The sequence below is a fragment of the Tinamus guttatus genome, unplaced genomic scaffold, assembly GCF_059628265.1.
Source record: "Tinamus guttatus ecotype Peru unplaced genomic scaffold, ASM5962826v1 Tinamus_guttatus_pri_ptg000515l, whole genome shotgun sequence".
Taxonomy (NCBI): domain Eukaryota; kingdom Metazoa; phylum Chordata; class Aves; order Tinamiformes; family Tinamidae; genus Tinamus; species Tinamus guttatus.
Genome location: NW_028289049.1, coordinates 386,738 through 409,115, shown reverse-complemented (window position 1 = coordinate 409,115; position 22,378 = coordinate 386,738). Strand labels below are relative to the sequence as shown.

The 22,378-nt window shown below is 51.6% G+C and overlaps 1 protein-coding gene across 1 annotated transcript in view; it reads right to left on the bottom strand.

Annotated features, from left to right (window-relative positions):
• The window catches only part of PRDM16 (PR/SET domain 16), a 185,077-nt gene that overhangs the window by 6,515 nt on the left and 156,184 nt on the right, over positions 1-22,378 (bottom strand). Inside the window, exons 4-12 of the mRNA XM_088533730.1 lie at positions 21,150-21,252; positions 18,778-18,976; positions 16,837-16,984; positions 16,539-16,692; positions 12,028-13,426; positions 8,799-8,883; positions 7,280-7,449; positions 5,979-6,056; positions 87-256 (exon numbers count right to left, since the gene is read on the bottom strand). Of these exons, the coding sequence (XP_088389856.1) occupies positions 87-256; positions 5,979-6,056; positions 7,280-7,449; positions 8,799-8,883; positions 12,028-13,426; positions 16,539-16,692; positions 16,837-16,984; positions 18,778-18,976; positions 21,150-21,252 (2,506 nt within the window). The remainder of the gene's footprint in view (positions 1-86; positions 257-5,978; positions 6,057-7,279; positions 7,450-8,798; positions 8,884-12,027; positions 13,427-16,538; positions 16,693-16,836; positions 16,985-18,777; positions 18,977-21,149; positions 21,253-22,378) is intronic.

The window sequence follows — 22,378 nt, the reverse complement described above, 5'->3', positions numbered from 1 at the left end:
TGCCACCTAATGATCCTCAGTGTCAAGAAATGGGGCTCTCACAAGAGCTTCCCAGCGTGAGCAGGGGGATTGAACGGCAGCGCTACCTGGAACGTTCTCGTGTTCGTGCTTCTTCAGGTGTCGGTCCAGGTTGGTCTGCTGCCCGAAGCATCGGTTACACAGGTGACATTTAAATGGCTTCTCCTTGTTATGGATGTTTCGAACATGCCGCTGGAGGTTGGAGGAAATGCTGAATGACCTGTCACAGTATTTACACCTGAAAAATAGAAGCAAATGCCAATGAGTATAATGTGAGGGGAAAAAAAAACACACAAAAAGAAAAATCTGACTAACAGAAAACATTGGTCTATAAATCTTTACTCAACTTAGGACCTGGAAAGCACAAGGCATTAATCACTCCAGACAAATCTGATATTGTTGTTATTCAAGGAGCACAAAGAAAGGATAAGGATTAATTAAGAAGTGAGCTGTCCAAACAAGTAAGAATGTAAAATAAAATAATTAGTTTTCCACACAGAAATGTGAAAACATGAAAGGAGAATTTATTCTGAATGAAAGCCACAGGGAAGCGGCAGGGAGACGGGGGAAGCAAGAGGGGACCCCGCGCATGGAACCCTGTCCGTGCGTCCCGCCTGGAGACGCACAAAACGCGACGTCTCCCCGCGGCAGTCCTGCTCCCGGGCAGGATGGGGCCCTGCAGCGCGCCTGGACGGCCACCCTGGTTATCAGGACGGGACAGCAGCCCCCGAGGGAGGCAGAGCAGCTTCCAGGGAGGAACCTGCCCCTGGGAGCGAGGATCGGGCTGGGGGAGCAGACGCCGCACGCCAGGAGCGGAGGCAGGAGGCCGGGGAAACGCTCTCCGGCCCCAGCACGGAGCGTGTGAGGCCACTGCCCTCCCTCCACTCCGCTCCTCGGACCCAAACCTGGCTAAATGGGGATCCCGCGGGCGCTCGGGCCTTGCCGCGCTGCCGGAGCGCGGTGGGAACGCGCCGAGCTTACTGAAGAGGGCAGCTTCGAGCCGCCAGCGAGAGCCGCGTCCCGCTCCGGCTCCGCATGGATCCCTCATTAGCTCCCTCTAAATACGTCACTTATATCGCAGCAAAGCTGCTTTCCTCATGGTTCTACGGCCAAAATGCACGAGAAGAGGCCAAGCCCTTGCTCTGCCGCGCACCTCCGAACTCCCGCGCGCGGGGACGACGTAAACCCCGCTCGAGCCGCCCCGTTGCAGAGCAAGGGCACTTGGGGCAGCAGGTCTGCTCTGTGCTGCTGTAACCGAGAGCAAAACACCTGAACTGCCGTCAGAACACCTGCAAAGACCTGAACCAGCCTTAAAGACGCTGGGTCAATTCAAAGACGCTTTAGGAAGGCCACTAGTCCCCGTGGGCAGAGCGCACGTAGAGCTCGACCTCGTGCTGAGCCCTTGCAGACCGACACCGGGCCGGGCTCGACGCACCGGGTGCGATGCTGTCTGCTGCAAACGCCACGGATTCACACGGGGAAGGAGGCGCAAGTGTAAAACGTCTACTCTGTGAAACACACACGCAATTTCCAGATGTGCTACAGCTGTGGTTTTGATTCCATCTCTAAAAATAGATGGATATTATTTTTGGAAATAGCAGAGATACACTTTCTCTCTCCATGTTTATGGATTCCACATCCACTTCCAAATTTCCTACTGTTAAGTCACAGAAAAGAGTTGTTTCGTACAATGTGCTTTTACTATGATTACCCTAAAAAATCAAGCAAAATCTCCCGTTAAATCACAGCTCCTTCAGCCTCTAATTTTAATCCAGAAAATGAATCACACAACGAAAGAAGACAAGTCGTTATTGGAACACGGCAGGAACGAGCCCAGCTCACCCGCTGAGCCCGTGCGGAGCTGCAGCCCTCTCCTACCTGCCGGGACGTGCGGAGCTGCCCGGCCCCAGGCTGCTCCTGCTGCAGAACACGCGAGGGGCCGGAGCGGCTCCGTGGGACGATGCTGCCCATGGGCTCTGCGGCTCATCCCGAGCACCAGCTCCCTGCCCAGCGCTTCCCTCCCTGGCAGCCGCCGCCTTCCCCGTGAGAAGGTTTCTGAATCCCGCTGCTCCCTCCTGCAGCCGCCACCAAACCCCTCTCCAGACTCACCTTTGGCTCGCACAGACCTACCAGCTGGGGCAGCACCTCCGGCTGATCCCCCACACCCAAATCACCCCCTTTTTCAAACCTCCTTCCGCCCCAGACCACGCTCAGCCCCTGCCAGGCCTCCCCAGGTCCCCGTCCCCATCCCGAGGCGCTCGGCAGCCCCCAGCCCAGCAGCGGCTCCAAGAGGGCCTGGCTGCGCGCGGGCGACCCGGCTCCTGCACGACGGCTCATTTAGACGCTCAGGAAGTCTTTGAAAAGCTTCTCTTGACAGGCCCTTGCTCGAGCTATGAGCTATGTGGATCCAGGCTGAGATACAGAGAAAGCATAAAGAGCTTATTAGAAAAATAGAAAACAGAGGGGCATTCGGAAGGAGCAATATCTAATGTCTGAAGGGAAGGGGATGAGGGAGCCGTACGGTATTATTTGTGGTCCCAGAGGGGTCAGTACTTGGATCTCTGCTGGTTTTAATCTAAATATATGACCTAGGCAGAGGAATCAACTCTAAAACCGGGGAAGAGGTGAACACGAGGCAGCAGGAAAGTGAAACACAGAAGAAGCTCTGTTTGCTTTGTAAACACACTGACAAGCGCTGGTGAAATTTGCTGCTCATCAGTTTGGAGTAACACAGCAACAGGCTAAAAACATAAAGAGCTGGAGTGAATGACAGTGCACAACAAGCCCGGGCCAGGGAACGTGGAGAAGAAGCTCAGAGACACAGCAGGCTCCCCGGGGACCTTGAGGGAGCTTGGATACTCAATCTAATACAGCACCAAAAGGGAAAAAGAGAGAGGAGGAAACAAAAAAAGAACGCGTAACTGAGCTCAGCACCATAAGACAAGACAGTTTGGTAACACTGCGAATGTGACAGCCAAGTCCCACAGCCTCGTTCGAGTCCCAGTAGTGACACCATTCCGGTAAAGTTTACACTCCTCAGGGATCAGGCAACGGGAGCTCTAAAGACAGAACTGCAGCAACAAACCATACGATGCACGGATGGCTACTCCTCCTCAAGGGTTTCCTTAACCTCAAGTACAGCTACACCAGGCGCGAAGTTAGCTCACAGTTTTAGAAAGAAAACAAGAAAGAAGAGGTTTTCCCTGGGCAATCTTGCAGGACATGGTAAATGTCAATTCTAGCTGTTAGTTTCAGCTTAATGCAGATAACAGGACGTGGGGGCTGAAAAGGAAATTAAAGAAAAACAAATTCAAAACAGACGTCAGGAAGCACATCTTTCTAGATGGAATCGCAGCCTTAGAGGCAATGCTGCAGGATTGGGTGTAATTCAAGAATCAATTAGATGGCATCCTGGAGGGAACGGGCATTTAAAAGAAGAAAATTAAGCCTGGTTGAATCAAATAGCCTTCACTTGTTCTCAGCCCAGGTTTTATGTAGTTCCAGAGAATGAAAACCAAAAGTAAAAATCAAACCCACAACTACAATACACCCTTATGTTCATGGCTTCAAGCATAAGGAGCTTCATTAACCACTGCCTCTTTGGGATTTTGCTTATAGAAAAAAAGCCCTATTTTTTTTTACTGTGTGAGCTGTCAAAGTAGCCTGACATTATTCCACAACAAGCCCGACTGATTTTGCATTTCTCTGAAAAAAAATAGAAACAGTTAAGTTTGATAGACCTTGCTACTAGGGGGTTTGAAATACATACTGTTGGATTATAGATCCAGTGCAAAAAAAAAAAAAACCCTGCAAAGAAAGAATCCAGCCTAACTCCACCCCATAACAGGCTGCATTCAAGCCAGTTCAAATCAGTTTGTTCAGAAGAGGTGCAGCACATCACCAGGTCCATCCCAGGCACCAAAACACCCAGCCCCTTCCTTCTCAAAAAGAACTCATTAACCTCCACCCTGCTCATGTGCTGTTTATTCCTGCCAATGAGTGACAATTAGGAATCAGATGGAAAGCACCTGATTTTCTCATCTGCATGTGTCTCCACCTACATGCTGACACTGGATTTGTTTATATAGGTTTATGAATATTTTTAGTTCATTTTTCAATGAACTTTCACACTAACAGAGTCAACAGAAAAAAATATTCAAACAATCAAAGGAAAAATTACAAAAATAACAACAATAAAACACCAAAAAATCAGCAATCTGCTTATACCTGAATAAAGTCAGCGCTTGCAAAAAAAGCTTTCAAAATAATTATTGCTGATAAAGTTGGGAATCTCAGTTCTCAAAGAGCAGAAGAAAATCAATGATAATTAAACTCTTCTGTAAACGTAGCACTAACTCTCAGGAGTGCTATTATAATGCAACATTGTCCAGAAGTCAAACCTCTATTACAAAAAAAACACACAGGCCGTTTTCTGGGAGAAGACCAGATCAAATAAATCTTTATTTTTCTAACCTTTGTTAAGTTGCAAGTCTCCTTTTTTGGAAGAAAACTGGACTAATAACCTCTGAATAATCGGGAGCATGCGTTATGGTCAGACAGGGGTGTATAGTGAATGCACAGTATTCATTCAGGTCCTATCAAATAGTGCAAGGGAAAAATTAGAAGAGTGGGGAATGGTTCCAAAATATATGTCTGTTTTGGAGAGGTTTTTTTTTTAAGTTTACCTAATGTCTACACTCAGAATTTGACTCTGTATGGGAAAAAAAAAAAGAAAAGAAAAAAAAGAAAAAGAAGAAACATGACTTTATGTACCAGGGATTAAAATGTGGGAGAAAGTAGTTTCTTAATTTAAACTGAGCATAAAAATTCCATAGATTTGACCAGCTGGCCTTTTGCTGTTCATAAATTTGTTTGTGTTTCTTTTTATATAATAACTATTACATATTAGCTTTGTTGTGAGCTTATGTCTGTGTAAGGAAATACCATAATACTAGCTACCAAAAATGCGATTACTCGTCTTGCTACTATTGTTTGACAATGTACAAAACACTCCTCCATATTATGGAAAACACCGTGCCTGATTTTTAGTGAGCTCTCAATACATCATTCATTCGATTTGTCTTACGTAGGTACCTATTGTAGAAAGAAATCAGTCAAAGCATTTTTGCTGAAGTTTTTTGAAGCTGACTGCAAACCAAAAAGAAAAAATATTCGACACCAAAATACCCATTTTGTCTTCAATGAAAAATGTTTCTCTGTATATACCTACCTACCCGGCTATATTTTCTCATGAGTTTTACGGCAATTTAAAGCAGTCGCTTTTACAGGAGCCCCTTTATGGGGATCCATTGGCGGCTGCACACGGGGTTTGTCCGGAGGGAGGGACGAGCGGCCCTGGAGCCGGTCTGTATCCACACGAGCACCACTGAAACCCCCAAATCCGACCTCTCCCTTCCCATGATTGCAGAAAGCAGCAGGACGGGCCCTGAGCTTTGGCATCTGAGCTGATTCCCCACCCTCCGACCCCCTTTCTAAACTCTGCCACGCGATGCACTCCCCAGTCCAGATTTTAAAACCGATGCACGATGGGGTTTCTTTGATCCATTACTGCAGAGGCTTCTGCTGTGCATTAGGAAAGGAAAAAAGGATCCAACTAGACGCAGCAGTTAATTCGCTGGCAAGCCCTTCAAAACAGCCCCATTTTCAGAGACATTCAGCACCTTCAGCTGTCCTTGAGATGAATGGTTAATGTGAGTGTTAAACAACACTGAAAATCAGACCACTCATTCGCCAGCATACATCTAAATATAAGTTAAGTGTCTATCTGGAAGCTGCCAAGTCTGATTATTTTTGGCTGGTACACATAATATACAATCCTATGAATCATTACATGTAATGCTGCAGGATTGCAGCACTTTGTTGGCACAACTTTACAGAGAGCAAAAAAATAACCTAGTGAGCAGGGCGCCGGGGCAGGGGCGTTGCTGGGCCAACCTCACCTGTAGGGCTGCTCTCCAGTGTGTGTCCGCAGGTGCCGGGTCAGATTGGCCGAGCGCGGGAAGATCTTTCCGCAGTACCTGGATGGCGAGAGGCAACGGAGCCGTGAGCGCGCGGAGCTGCTGCCACGCGCGGCATGGCCCCCTCTAGCCCCTCTCACCCATCTGGATGCCACGGGCAAAATTAGCAAAGCACCTGGTGCCACAGCAGGCACGGAGGCGCGGGAGGGCAGCTGTGCAGGTAGGAAGTGACAGAGCTCCATCCCTCCCGGCGTGCTGGGAGCCCCTGGGGCATCCCTGCGTGCTCCAACCTCGGGACACGTGGAAAAGGAAACACCCAGCACCAGAACGGGTGGCTCATACCAAAAGTCTGTCTGACTTAGTAGCTTATCCTGCAGGCATAAGAAGTACAGGGGAAGGTGGTAAGAGTGCAGTGATGCATCCCCAATATATCTCCCAGTTTTCAGTAAAATGAAGTTAAGATCCTCCTGGGACTAATGATGAATCTATGTGCTCAGTATCCTTCGGCTAAGTTGCTTCCATCTATTTTTCTAGGTGCCTTTTGAATGCACCTTATTCCTGCATCAGGATGAATAGTGTCTAATCACTGCCTGTTCATGCTCTCCCTCTCGAGATGTTTATAGACCTCTTATATTCCTAGCCAGTCACTTATCATCCATAAGCGACTTGATCATCCTGAATACAATTTGCAGCGTTTTCTTCTGGACAAATGCTGCAGGACTGCACTGCTGTTATCAGGATGTGCTGCCTTGAGTCTGGCCATGCTTAGAATGAGAAAATATATCAGCAGAATGCAGAATTAGGGGGAGCTCTGTTCCACAAGAAATACGAATTTGGAGGTAAAACTTCCTGAGCAGATACAGGTTTTAACTCTCTGGGCGATACGCCCTGATATGGAGTTTCACAGCTGCAGTGGATACACGGGTATTTCTGTGGAGACAACCGTGTCTGAAACACTGGAAGCTGCTTTTAAAGCCCGCTGTTCTGCACAGCTGGGACCGCAATGCACTTGCACTGGAAACCGTGGCCTTTGCTACCACACACACAAGGCTTGGCTTGAAAGACCGCTTTGCTTGAGAATCTCCAGATCTGCTCCCAAGGCTATTAAAAAATACAAAGAAAATAGAAGATGTTGATTTCCCCCCAGACAAAACAAGCTATTTCCGAGCGAATTAGTCATCAGCAAGCTCTGCTCTAATCCTCCTGCTCCTTGTTTCCCCCTGCGCCCCACGCGCGCTCGTGTCCGGGGCCGCTTCCCAGGCCCGCTCCGTGGCCGGCCCTACCTGCACGTGTAGCGCTCCTTGCCCTTGCGCAGGATGGGGTCGGACAGCGTCGGCGGCGGCGATCGGAAGTTGAAGGGGTGATGCGGGAGCGGCTGCAGGGACGTGCCCGTGTCGGCCTTCATGGCTGCGAAGCTCTCCAGTTTCTCTGTCATCGTTTCGATGGCCGACATCTGCCAGGACAAGGAAAGACCGCGCGTCACCAGACCCCACGGAAGAACAGGACTGGGTGCACGAGACACGTCTCAGCCAGGGCAGGCTGCCGGGGTCTGCTGCTGATGTCTGCTCTTATCCCCACGGTAAAACGGACTCACTGCATCTGGCCAGGGTAGGGAGAAGCTACGGGGCTAAGAGAAACCAGGTAAAACAGGGCTGGTAAAGCTGAGCGGCAGGCTCTGCGCCGGAGCGGCCGCAGCGAGCGGAGCGGGCGGGCGGCAGGAGGAAGCCGTAGATCAAGCCGGGATGCTCGGCTGGGCAGGAAGGGCTGACCTCCTGCACGTTTACACTTTATTAAACGGGGCTCCAGGGGGAGAAGAGAGCCAAGATATTGTTTAAAACGTATGACTGTAAAAAAAGTTGCCTTAATCACTGCAGAAGACATTGTGGACGGCTGACAAGCATTCACAGGCCGTAAAAAAGAGGAGTAGTAAACCCCACTTCCCGTTAATAAATCCACAGCCCCTTGGTCGGAACTGCTGGCCCCTGCCAAACAGCGAGCGATCCTCGGCCGCCGCCTCTCGAGACGGTGACACGACGGTTCGTGGCCCTTGGGCACAGACGGCAGCTCCTCGGTGGCCCCGGGCCAGCTCTCCAGGGCACTTTGCTGTTTAGGGAGCAGCCCCAGAGCCGGTGGCCCCGGCAGGAGGGGCAGCTCGAAGGCCGGGGCGGGCGCCGCGCGCTCCGCACACAAACGCAGGATGTCGCGGCCGGCCCGCGCGGTCCCCAGCCAGCGCGGGGCAAAATCGCGGGAAGTTGTTAACCAAACTGTGGGGCCGGCGCTGAACAATGAGGGAACTAAGTTTAGCCGGGAGAGCCGCTGGGATGCAGCTCCCACAAAGCCGCCGCTGTGGATGAGGTGGGAAGCACCACCAGCAGCGGCCGGGGACCCCGCGCCAGGCGGCCTTCCCGGGGCAGCTGCGGGAGCCGGGGCCAGCCCTGCACGGCACGGCACGGCACGGCACGGCACGACGGTGGGACGAGCTCGGGAAGGCACCGGGAGCTGCTGCTCGCGGCCGTCTCGCTCGTGCTTCCGCTCCCATTCCAGCTGGGAATGCTGCCCAGCAGCTCTTCCCACTGCCCTGCGGCAGCCCGGACCTGACAGCGATGCAGAGGGAGCAAAACTCCCCGGGCCGTGGGGAGAACAGGGAGTCGGGCAGCTCTGCAAGGCGGGATATACCCTGTTCACCTTCCTACATGGTGGCAAGGGGCAGGAAAAGCCCAATGCAGGGGACTGGTTTGTGCATCTGCACCTCCACTCTCCCCACGTTCAAGCACCCGTCGCATTCAAAGCTCACTGCTTTACCTGGGGGTGAAAAAGCAGCGGGGAGGGTCGCAGGTACTTCTCCTTTAGGGCCCCCACAGGGTCTGTCACCTTCCGCTTCTCCACCCTGCTGGACAACAACACAGAGGGTTACATACCCCACGGGTTACACACGGACCTCGCGAGCTATACACTGACCTCACGGGTTGTATACAGGCCTTGCAGCTCATATACCAACCCCCCGAGACATATACAGACCTCAGGCGTTATATACTGACCTCACAGGTCATATACAGACCTCACGGGTTATATACTGACTTAAGTGAGGAGCTGACGGGAGACTCCAAAGTGACTTAGGCACGTGAGTTCTTCCAGTGTCATTTTAGCACTGTTAAACATCCCACACTTGAACACCTTATTATGGACAGATAATTCTAAATTTAGATCCCTATTTTTGAAAATATTGTCTGGCTTTCACAAAGTTTTCTACTTGCAGGAGAACCATAGCGAGGAACCATTGAGGACGAGAAACTGCAATGTCCTCTTGGAAAAAGTGTCATCAAAATAACCCCAGTAAAGGCAGCAGCATCTCTGAATTATTGGAACAGAGTCTGTCTCATCTTACCTGTAGAAACCCAATAGTAAGAGCAATTTAAACTACATTAGTGCAGAGTAAATGAGAGCAAATTATTTTGCTGCATTTCAGCTGATTGGTGTGTGGATCAAATTACGAAAGGAGTTTAAAGGAAGAGTCATGCCGAGTGCTATTTAGTGAACTGTACTTAATCTGCATTTAATTTTTCTCAGCCAGAGGAGAAGAAAAGAAACGGATTTGAAATGCAGTCGTAATTATCACGCTTTGGAAGGCATGTGCTTTTATGGGCATTTGCTTTCGAAAAACAACCCTCTGCAAAACGAGGCTTCTCCCCGACGCAAGGTGCAAGCGCAAGGTGCGGGCGGCAGCGCCGGGGCCTTCCCGAGCTCCCTCCTCCTCCGGCACACGCGGGGAGAACGCGGCACCGCGCGGCGCTCCTCGTCAGGGCTGAACCCGCAGTGACCAGGGGCTTACGCAGCTCGTCACAGCCCAGCGCCTGGGAACGTTACCTTAACAAGGCCGAGCTAAAAACTGCACTGATTTCAGGCTGTCTGGCTGCATTAAATTATATCACCAGGAGAAAATGCCAAGGATTTAAGTGGCCTTTGGGAGAAAAATGAAGGAGCCAAATGATGTGAAAGAGTCTGATAAAGAGAAGTTTAGAAACAAAATATTTCCATATTTTTTAAGCTGGGACTTGGAAGCTCTGCTGTTTGGCCCATTACATCAGAAGTCCGATTTGCGAGCGCCTCCACCACTGACTTTCTATTTTAATACATTACTGAAACTACATGCACCCCGTGGAATGCAGCAAGCGATGCCCTCATCCTTCACTTCCATCTGTCTCCTGGACCTTTATGGTTTTCCCGAGGCTGCTATTTTAATTGGCAACTGCTTTTGCAACCCATGTTATTCTAACATCGTTGCTGAGAATGCCCAGAGGTGGCAGAACCCTAAGCTAACTCCAAGCTTTTGCCTCTCTATCCCATTTATTTATTTTTTTTCCAGAAGGAGTTTTTACAGAAATCAGCACCAGCCTATTTGCATCATTCCGTGTTTCTCCAGGAGACGGTGACGGCGATGGCTCGCGCGCAGGACGTACCGCACGCCGCAGGTTGTGATGCAGCCGTTTCCATCCCAGATGGCAAGCGTGGAAGCAAGCAAAGCCCTGTCAGCTCAGCGAGAGACGCTGTCTTAATCATGAGCGATGCAGCTTCACTAATCCCCTCGCAGCTGACAGCTCCTTGGCCTGGTGACACCGACATCACTTTTTCCCGTGCTATCGGCCGTACCAGCGAGGCCGGGGCACAGGTGCTCGCAGGCCCGAGCACCCACTCGAACCACCCCGTGAGGACACAGACTCGAGTCTGTCCTGCGTTAGGAGACCACGAGGCCCTGCAGCACATCCAGGACCCTGCAGCGGTCCGGATGGCAGCTCGGCGCGGTGGCCTCGTCCTGCAGCACGCTGCTCACGTCGGGCTTCAGGAATGCAGGAGCAAACCATGAACTGCAGGAACCGACTGTTCAATTAGGTGCAGAGCTGGAGCCTCGGGGCTCCCCTGGGCCAGACCTGCACACTGAAACCCATGGTTATTAAGCAGTCCATGGATCCTAAGAGAGAATTAATTGTCGTGCCAATGCCTAAGCCACGCTGGTTTGGGACATCACTCTTTCCTGCGCTTTGCAAACAGTGTTGGCTCTGGGCAGGTTCCTCTCCTCAGGGGCAGCGAGATCGCAGAGCTGGTGCCAGCCTGGGTAATATGTGACCTTAACCTTTCTCATCTTAAAATAATTTGTCTTTAGAAACAGAATTTATAAAAAGCTTTAAGATAACAGAAGAATCAAACTTTGCCCTTACATTTTCTTCTGACTTCACTCTTTCTGGCAGTTGAACTGGTAGTTTGGTTAGCCTCACTACTCTGCTCTGTACCCACCTTCCACATCCAGCTTATTCTAGAGGTGACACACAAATCTGGCCTTCCTCGAAATGCGGCCACTCAAAGTGAAGCTAGAAAACTCTTGGTGTCTTCTAAGAAAGCTAACTTGGCAAGAAATGCCCACAGGAGAGATCTGGATAAGATGCTACCATGTATTTATGTGGCACTTGTTACTCGTGACTTAAAAATCCTCCAGCAGCAGAAGAGCAGTTGCAGAACAGCACTTCCCATAACTGCGTAACTCTAAGAAAAGGGGTCAGAAAGAAAGGGAAGGAGGGGAGAAGGAAAAGGTGAAGAGGCTCCTGAAGCCATGGAGTCAGTGGGAGAGCAGCGTTCCTGGGCTCCCAGGGCTCCTGACTCATTCCCAAGGCGCGAGAGCAGGGGCCTGTGGCATCTGAACTCCGCATTCTTATCCCATCAAACCCTCTGGAATTTGCCCTGCAGAAGTGCCATCTTAGCAGTGGCTCGTGGGAGAGTCCTTAAATAGGCCAAGCTTCTTCTTTATCAAGTTAAGGCTGCATTTTATATATGTATCTCGATTATGATTACTCCTTCCAAACATTCAGCCCTTTCAGTTTGGAAAGTTCACCCGCTGAACAAAGCAGACAGGTACAAGCACCTGTATCAGGCCTTCCCTGCCCCTTCTAAACCACCCATACCCCCTTCTGCCTCGAGCTCTGCAGGCCAGCTATAAAATCAGCTTGTCAGAGGAAATGATTAAGGCAGGGTATGTTAATACCTGTAAATGGGGTCCATGAAGAAGGGTGATGGCTTGGCGTAATGCAGGGATGGCTGCTGAGGCAGCTGGGACTGAGAAATCTTGGGCAGGACTTCGTTGGCCATCAGTTTCCTCTCCCCGTAGATGTGGTTTTTCCGGGGCTCCCTTCCTCCGTTCTGGCTGGCTCGGATGCGGTTGCCGATGCTCAGATCCAGCGGCTGCTCCTCCCCGGAGGCCGGGGCTGGCAGGACCTTGGGTGGCGGCAAGATGGGCTTAATCTCTTTTGGCTTTGTGGTGAGATCGAAGGGGGACTCTGAGCTGGTGCTGCCTACTTTGTGGAGGTCCCTGGGTGACTTTGGTTCGGCCTTGACCAGCAAGTTGTGATTGAGGGTCCGCTCCGTAAACGGATAGAGGGAATGGGGAAAATTGGGGAGGAACTGAAATGGGAACATGGAATGATAGGGGAGCGAACCCATCTTCTTCTCCTGCATCCCCATAAAGCCAGGCCCAAAATACTTCTCTGCGATGGAGGCAATGGCTTTGATGGAGTCGTTGGCTGCGCCCGCGGGCAGCAGGTGCTCCTCGGGCGGAGGGAAGAAGGAGTGCTGGGAGTAGAAGAGAGGGATCTCGCTGGCGCTGTTGGTGGAACTCGCGGACACGGCGCTGCTCACAAAATCCGGCTTGCTCTCCATCTGCTTGCTCTTCTCTTTTGCTTTGTCCCTGTCACTCTCTGCGTCACTGTCCAGGTCAGAGCCGGTGCCCGTAGTGGTATCCAGATCTGTGCCCGTGGTTGTATTGACGTCCTCAAAGTCACTGCCATCCGACATGTCACTGTTCCTGGCTTTTAGCTTCTCCAGGTAGGAGTTTTCCAGGCTGCTTTCGCACTTCTCCTCTCCTGGAGCAGCCTGGTTGCTGTTGCTCACTGCGGAAATCAGAGGAAGCGCCGGGTTCCCAAGGGGGCTCGGGAGCTTTGCGTCTTGAGTGTGGTTGAGGGGGCTTTTGAGCAGCTGCGTTGGCGGTAACAAGGGGGGCCTGGGGTACAGAGAGGGTGGGAAAATGCCTGGGAATCCTGGAGCGAGGGCAGGGAACGCCGGGGGAGCGGGGGTGAATGGAAGAGCCCCGGGGTGCGGACGGGACGGGAAGTAATCGTTAAATCCCAGGCTGGCGTGATTGAGGTTGGGAGAGGGCTTGGATTTGTCCATCATGGAGGTGGGCGTCAGGGGCAGGCCAGGGGCAAAAATCCCCCCGGGGTTGTAATGGTTCTTGCCCTCGCAGAAGCGCCGGTGCTTGTTGAGAGAAGAGGTAGTGCTGAACATCTGGCCACAGTCCTTGCATTTGATCTGGGTGCGACAGTCCGCGTGCATCCGCTTGTGGCGGCACAGGTTGGAGAACTGCGTGTAGGATTTGTGACAGACCTCACCTAAAGCATCAACAGAAACCAACAACAAAAGCGATATGAAATTAACAGGAAATTGCACGGAAGCAACGAAGAGCTTCGCCGGGGCCCTTCTCTTGCCCCACTCCTTTCATCCTGCCCCCAGCTCCTCTTTGCCCAAAACACAGAAGGAAAGGAGTAAATTAGCAGTCCAAGCTATTGGCTGGATCAGCTTCCAGCTCCCTCTCCTAGGGACCCCTCAGGGCTCCCGGTGAAGGAGGCAGCGTCGCGGAGCCGCTCCGTGCGCAGGGCGACCCCGGAGCGCGTCGCGATCCCGCTGTGCCGGCCCGGGAAAGGCCGGAGCTCTGCGTGGGACTCGGCAGCGCCGGCCTCGGCCCTGGCCACGTGCAGGAAGGGAAGCAGCAGCCCTGGGAATGCGGGATGAGGATGCTGGAGAGGTGCTTGTGGAGCAGGATGGACAGCCCGGAGCAGCGGGCACCAAGGAATGATGCATTTGGGTCCTGGCGCTGCCCAGCTGGCACGGGCGGCATTCCCAGAAACACCACACATCCACACATTTCCCTTTCAAATGACCCTCGGGCCAGGGAATCTCTTAACGTGCCACGCTCTATGGCTCAACACAACGTGCTCCTCCTGCTCAAACTACTTCTCTGGCTTTTAAAATAATCGTGCATTTTAATGATAATATCTATTTATACTAGCTAGTCTGCTCTCCCTCTAGTCTCGGCATAGCTGCAGGTTCTGAAGGCTGAAGGGAGAAGAACTCTGCCTCACTTCATCAAATCCCCCCTTTCTTCAATGCCATTAATAGCAAGTAACCACTCCATAGGGATGTTCTATAAATACCTCCGCAGCCAGGGCCCAGCTCAGCTACAAGTGGGGTGAGATTTTGTATTCGTTAAATTAGCCAGACACCTCTGTGTTTAGCTAATGCTCCATCAGCATTTTCTTTAATGACCTCTATATACCAAGCTTTCAAAATGTTACAACCTGTTTCACCTACAGACTTTACAGGCATGGAAGGAGCAGGGAAAAGCAAGAAAAAAAATCCCACCCAAACTTTTCCATAAGTCAAAACACTGTAACTTTTTATTATCTGATGCCTCTTTCAACATAGGAATAAACTCCACTTCTCAACAAATTAACACTTACACTTCTTTCACGGGAGAATTATTGTTATCACCATGGAAAACACGGAAACTGAGACAAAGAGAGGGAAAGTGAATTGTTCGGAGGCAGAGAGCAGAGCTGTGCTCAGCAAGGAGCCAAATCCCAAATCTCCCAACGCCAGCCCTGACTCGGTGACGAACTGCTCCTTCCTTCCTTCCTTCCTCTCTTTCTCCCTCCCAGCTTCTATTGATGGGTACATGTAAGCCCGACTTTCTTATCTTTTTATCCCCTACATCTTTAAGATTTACAGCACTATTTAAGCACTAAAGGACAGTCAAGAGACTATTTCCCAGGCAGCTCTGGAAACCTGAGGGGGAAGCCCTTTCTCCTGAAACTCCCAGAGCAGATTACGAGAGTTTGGCAAACTCGGTGTGCTCGTGGTGCCCGTGTCTCCCAGCGCTGCAGCTGAAGAAGTGACACCCTCCTCGAGCAGCAAACCCTGCTGAGAAGACAAGCAGAACACAAGCAACGACTTCCCAGGGAACCGGGTTCCTTCTCCACTCCCCATGTCTGCAGGGAGGCTGCAGCTTCCACGCGGATACACGGCACAGGGCACGCAGTTCCCTTGGGAAGTGTTACAGGTAGCCGTGCTCACATCCCCGCTCCAAAGCAAGAGGAACTGGATCTTTCCTTTGTTTAAAACTCCAGTTATGCAAAGACTTAGTAACTCTGTGTGTAACGTCCTCTCCTGCTGTTCTGGGTTCTGCAGATACAAAGACACAGCTCTGGGGTTCTTTGAAACCAGGTATAATACGTTTTTGAAACCTTTTTTCACCAAACAGGAAAGCACAGCTTTCCAGCACACCATCCTGCCCCCTAAACTGCTAATGGGTTCCATACTAACGCACGTGCGTGCGCGCGGGCCGGAGCGGCCGGGCAGCACCGGCCTCGAGCTGCTTTGCACGCTGATTTAGACTGACAACTCCCTAATTCTTATGAGGTGAGAGTGAGGAGATTATGAGAAGAAATCATTCATTTCACTGCAGCAATACTGTGAGATTCAAATGATCTCTTTCATGTGCCCGTCATCAAATGAAAGATTGCATCAAAATGAGCAATAAGAGTATTTTTTCTTCCTCTGCTGACACCCATCTGATTATCTCAGAACACGTTAATGAAATGAGTCTCCCAGGATACTCTCGCATGCTGTTCCCATTATCCCGACGGGCAAAAGGGGGTTCGGTGGCTTCCCCAGCACAACATCAAAGCCCGGAATCAAACGCAGACCCGGCGCTCTGCTTTAACTGCGCTTTTTGAAGAGTGTCGTGAGCAGTCCCTAAAGTTTCTCCAGCTTTGTTGTGACACAATCCACTTTTCTGCGCAGTTATCAAAACCCGATAGCTGCTGTGTCAATTAAAAAAATATACAGCCTGGGGAATGACAAGAAATGAGATGAAGGGCTCTCCAGGGATAATGCTCATTTGGAAATGCCCACTGGAGAGAGCACTAAGGACACAGCTAATCTGCTATTTATTGGCTTCCAAGCATTATCCAGATGAAACATAGTAGCAAATAAAGAAGAAAAAAACTTCTTCTTAAAAAACACCTTCTTGCACCCTGACTATTCAAAATTCTTTGCAACAGCTCCATGATTTGAGGCACCCCTGAAAAACATTTCGATCAGGCGGTGTCAGCTATTTATTTATGTCACCAACATGAACGTTCAGAAATTATTAAGGGAAAAAAAAAAAGAAGAGGGAAAGAAAAGATATGAGAAAATGGCATCGCTAAGACTGCTGAGAGACTCAGCTTTTAACTTGTCAAGAAAGTCAGAAACTGCCACGAATGTTTACTGAAAAAACAGGGAGCATGCAAAAAAAAAAAAATCGCTGCGGAATTTCATCCTGCGCTCTGACCTATGAAATTAGAGTGGCTGCTCGCAGAGGGACAGCTCGGGCCGGGGGGCCCCGCAGGATACGTGCAATTAGAGCGCGAGCCGGGGCCGGTGATGGCCGTGACAACTTACATATGAAAGGTTTGACAGTGCTGTGAATGTGCTTGTGCTGCTTGAGGCCCGACGAGGTGGCGAAGGTTTTGCCGCAGTCGGGGCAGGCGTGGGCGCGCGCGCCCACGTGCTGCGAGCGGATGTGCCGCTGCAGGTTGCTGGGGTCGGTGAACACCTGCAAGAGAGGACGCCGTGAGGGTGAGCGCGGAGAGCGCCCGCGAGCCCGGCACGCGGCGTCGCGGCGCGTCCCGTCGCACGCTCGCCGCTCCCGTCCCGGCGCGCTCCCGGGCTCGCTGGGGCGGCCGTCCCCTCGTCGCACCTTCACGCAGTTTTCACATTCGAAGCGCTTCCCGCTGTCGTGGGACATCTGGTGACGGATCAGGTTGGATTTCCAGTTGAAGGCCTTGGGGCACTGGTCGCACTTGTACTCCCGCTCCTCGGTGTGGATCACCATGTGCTGCTCCAAGCTGCGGGAGAGACGCGCTGAGCCCGGGGAGCCGCACGCCCAGCCCCAAGGTGACACCCGACTTTGGGGGGTCCCTTCCTGGCGGAACCTGCCGCCTCCACCACAAAACACCGCGGGTTTTGTGACCTTTCCTACAGCAAACCCGGCTCTAACAAGGGGCGCAGGAGACGCGACGCCGCAGGCTCCGCGGGCACAAGGAGCTCATGGGGGCCACCTCAGAGACACCCTCGCTGCAGCTTAGTGGGCACTACACACACTCCTGTACGTATATAAATAAATATATTCCTTTCATATATATATACATAAAAATATGTGCCTGTTAACTGTGATTTATGAGTTTATTTAGAGCAAAAATGGACAAACTAATAAGCTGTTTAGAGGCAAGTACCTACTGGGATTAGCAAAACATTTATTTATTTAGTCAGCTGCTAAATGCTCAATCTCAGTTCCCCAGTGGCTCTCTTGATTTGATCTGCATTAACTTCTGAAAAATGGGCCGAGCAGCTCGAGGCTGACTGGGTTTATTCACGCGCTTCCTTCCGCGGGGTTCTCGGCACCCGGAATGGCAGCGATCGGAGCGCAGGGGGGTTGGCAACCGCCTGGGCCAGGACCCCTGGATCTGCCAGGACAGAACACGGACCGTGGCCGTTCTGCCCAACGCAAAACGACCAGGCTGGCCCGCGTCTGCTTGCTGAATGTTAAAGGAAACGAAACAGGCCTTACACCGGCATAAAGCCCAAAGCTTTTGCTCTGCCTACGCGCTAGGTGACACAGCATCACCAGTTCTCACGTTTTGATAACAAATCTTGCTTGTCGTGTTTGCTTGTTTGAGGAGTTAACTCAGGGGAGCAAATCGTGATGTGTGAACTCCAGCTTCTGGTAAAAAGATAAAAATCTAGTCCTCACATTGTGGAAAAACCTTGAAAACAGCTCAAATGTTAAAGATGCAGGAGGCAAATAAACAGAGTCCTAAAATGCTTAAAAAAAAAAAACCCAAAAAACAAAAAACCCCAACTCTCTGCGTTTTTAAAGCTGGCTCCTGGTACTTGACTGCCAGAGTCTCACAGTGCAAATGAACCAGAAGTCTCAAAGATCTCTGGTAAAGCTGCAATCGACACCACCGCTTTCTACTTGAAAGGCGGAAGCTTTCAGCTAACTCTTAATGAGACAAATAATTCTTCCTTTTTAAAAAAAGTTTAATTCTCATTTTGAGCTGCCTAACAATAACCAAGTAATTATTGAAAATAAAAATATGAGATGAAAGGTATCCTATTTCCTTTTTTAGTTTTTTCGTGGTTCCGTTATAAAAATGCTTGGTGAATGTTTTCACTTTTTCCATGAACATTTCCATTCAGAAATGATATAGAAATATTTGTAATAGAAATCTTAAAATTGCTTCTGTAAGATCAAATGGGAAGTCATGACTGTTGGTATTCAGTATAACAAGGCCTATTTATTACCTATTATTGACTTAAGTGATTGAGAACTACATTAAAAAGAACAAACTCAAGGCAAACATTGACAAAATGCAATACTGCTGTTTTTCCCTCAGAATCAGGCACTCAGGAGCTCCAAACTTGCTCGTTCTATCACCTGCCTCTGCCACAGCCCCGAAAACGTGGGGACTTGGGAAACGGAGCATTTTTTGCAAGCTGAACTTGCAGAAGCCCTGTGGTGGATGGCTCCTCCGAGGCGCCGTCCTGGCCTGTGAGCAGCGTGAGCCACGGAGCCGTCACAGAGCCCCGGCACCCAGCGACTTCTGGAGCAACGTGGAGAAGCGACCGCGCGCGGTACCTGTACTTGTTGGGGAACATGCGCTCGCAGTCCTTGCACTCGTAGACCTGGCCATCCGCCAGCGCCTCCGGCTTGATGTCCTCGCCGAGCGCCTCGTAGAGCGCGCCCGCCGCGCCGCACGCGTACTTCTTGTGCCGCCGCAGCTCCAGCTTGGACTGGAAGAGCTCGTCGCAGTCCTCGCAGCGGAACGTGCGCTCCTCTAGAACAGAGACACAGCGTGAGCTCGGCCCGCGCGTCGCGACGCTCCACGCGTCGGGCTACGCCGCCGATATGGGGCTGGCAGAGAACACACAACACCTTTTAGAAGGGGGTCTAAAAGAAAAGAAAGCAGCAGATGTGCAAGTGAGAGGAGAGAGAAACCAAGGTGCCGGGGCCTGCTGAGAGAGCAAAACGGTTTCACTTTGAGCACTGAACTACATCACAGCGGCAGGGGAGCGGTGGCTCTCCCAGCGCGGCCCCGCTCCGGCTCTGCGAGACCTGGGAGCCGCTGGATGGGCTGGAGCAGCCCGGCCCGGCCGCGCGGCGCCTCGCTCGCTTGTCTGCTCGTTTGCAGCAAGGGCGTCCGCAGAAACACCAGCGAGCTGCTCCTGCAAGGGGCTGGAGCAAGGGAAGGGACGGAGCCAGCCCGGGCGCCGATACGGGAGCTGCTGCTCCCGGCCGCGCAAACCTCTCCTGCAGGATTCCCTCCTGCGCCGTCCTCCAAGGCTGAGCACAAGCACAGCGACAACGAGTCAGGCAGGAGGAGTTCGGAACCAGAGCGCCGGGAAGCAAGGAAAGGCAGCCAGAGCCTTTGTTGTCGCGTGTTTTTTTAAAAAAGACCTAATGCGTCTCATAAATTACTGCAGTCAAGGTCAAACAAATTAAAAAGAGGGCAGCTATTATTGAGTTTACAAGGCAGCATCCTGACCACGGAGCCAAGGCAAACAATCGGCTCCGAGCTGTGAATGTTCCAGGGAACGGGTCCTGCGAGGGAGCGCGGAGCCGGCCCCGGCCCCGGCCCGTTTCAGCGGACACGGGGGCTGCAGCCCTCGTGCTGCCCCACGTGCTGCGCCGCCACGAGCAGCTCCCGGTACCGCTGGGGGCCCTGGCTCCAGGCACCCGCTCCGCGGAATTCCCGTTTGTTCAAGTTCTTTCTCTTTCTTTCAGCAAAAAACACCTAAAAATGCTGCCCTTCAGAAAAGGTTACTGCACCTCGCAGGGAGAACGGGATGAAAAGAAAAGAAAAATCCACTTACAAAAAAAAATTGCTGCCTGTTCTCTATGTCTTGTTTGTCAAATCTATGGTTATACGTGTCTATCTTAAGTTCCATCAGTAACACTCAGGACAAAGCAGGAATGTAGCAGAAAAATAAATCAGTGCCTAATAGCTTTCAGGGAAACCAAGGGGAACACAATTATGTGGCATCTACATGCTAATCTACCAGGCTCGAGTCTCAAAGGAGTTCAAGAGCCCTACTCAAAATTCCTGCAGTGATAAGGGGTCTGCTGTGTTTGGCTGGGGCTGGATAAAAGATTTTTATGATAATTATCTTTGTGTGGAACAATTTTGCATTCTCTCTCTTGTTAATTCAGAGTCGAAAGGGGGTGAGAGGCAGCAGGAAGATAGCTTCACTGCAAGTAAAAAGTATTAAAAAGTCAAATGTTTAATGGTGGCCTATTATCATCTAAAAGCAATCTGGTGGCAAAACCTCTCGACATAACCTGGAAGACACAGATGAATGCTGCACAGCGACAAAGCTGCGGTGTTACAGGTAACAAGGGGCACTTTCTGTTTGTTCCAAAAAAGGCCAGTTACGAACAGAAATGCAAAGCCATGGAAGTTTTCCTTCTGATTTCTCCCCGATATGAAGGAAGCTATGTGTTGTTCTCGTCATTGTGAACACAGAAATGACTCACATCTTCATGTCTGTGTGTTGTTCTCCAGAAAGCTACCAAGGTCTTGGGAAAACACTGGAGAAACACTTCCAAACATGAAATCCTTGGTGAGGCCGCAGGCCTTGCACTGCCCGAGGCACACACGAACCTTCAGCAAGGGGCTTGCAGTAGCCCTAACCCCCAAACTATCCATTTTTAGACAAACATTTTGGGGTCAGTGCAAAAAAGTGCATCCTACCTATTACCTTAGGGTTTCACTGCAAATCTGAATCTGCAGATTTTATTCATGTACAGGTGAACAACTACAAATGTATTTATTTCACACTTATATCAGGCTGTCCAGGTGAGCTAACTTAATTCTCAGCACTTAATTAGGTAAAGCAATATTTGCAACAAATACTTCACAAAGAACCAATAGAAGGAATATATTACAGAATGGAGTTTGCAAAAGGCAACGAGAGGAGGGAGCCGTCGCGGCGCCCAGGGACCGGCCTCACCTTCCACGCCGGGGGCAATGTTCCCCAGCGCGTAGCCTCCTTCCTTCACGAACGCCAGCAGCTCCTCTCCCGGCTCAATCTCTTTAATAACCTTATAATAGATCTGCGGATCAGAAACACAAGGGGAGAGGCACATTAAGCTCGTGGACTTGCATTTTACACTTTTGCCCAGTAACTCGAATGATGCCAGCCAGGAGCGGGGCTGTCACTGTGTCTGGGTGACAAGGGCTCCTGCGGGCGCTTCCTGGGGTCCCTGCTGCTCTGCAACCTGAATGCAACAGGGGCACTTGTGGCAACAGCCTCCCCCACAAACTACCCAGATCTTCCCCTCTTTCCCCGCGGTGACACCCCAAGGTGGGTTTGAGCAAAGGTGGGTTGGAGGGGTTGGACGGGCGTGTTGCTGTGGCTGCCCCAGCCCAGCTCTGCCTTCCCTGCAGAGCGAACGCAGCCGTGGAGCAGACTGTGTGCAAGCAGAGAGACCCAACTGCCGCATGCGCCCCGCGGGCAGCGCCCGGGCGCCTCCTGCCCCCGCACGAGCCCTCCCGCGCACGGAGGCACCTCCTAAAGGCTGCAGGGGGGGAACCCCACGCAACCTGCGCGCCCACGGGGCAGCGCGTGCACCCAGCGCGCCCGCACAGCGCCCGGGCCGGGGCGAGCGGCTGCGCGAGCGCGTGGGGACACCGCAGCCAAGCGCGGGGCGACGCGCGGGCCCCTTCGCCCCTGTGCTGAGCCCTTGTGCTGCTCTGCTCTGCACTGTCCTGTGATGCTCCGCTCTGCTCTGCATTGTGCTGCTCCACACTGCTCTACTCTGTTCTGTGATGCTCTGCTTTGCTCTGCTCTGCTTTGCTCTGCTTTGCTCCACGCTGCTCTACTCTGTTCTGTGATGCTCTGCTCTGCGACGCTCTGCGCTGCCCTGTGCTGCTCTGCATTGTGATGCTCTGCTCTGCTTTGCTCTGCTTTGCTTTGCTCTATGCTGCTCCGCGCTGTTCTGCTTCGCTCTGCTCTACTCTGTGACACTCTGCTTTTCTCTGCACTGCTCTGCTCTGCTCTGTGACACTCTGCTCTGCTCTGCTTTGCTCCGCGCTGCTCCGCGCTGCTCCACGCTGCTCTGCTCTGTGACACTCTGCTCCGCTCTGCTCTGCTCTGCTCCGCGCTGCTCTGCTCTGCTCTGTGACACTCTGCTCCGCTCTGCTCTGCTCTGCTCCGCGCTGCTCCACGCTGCTCTGCTC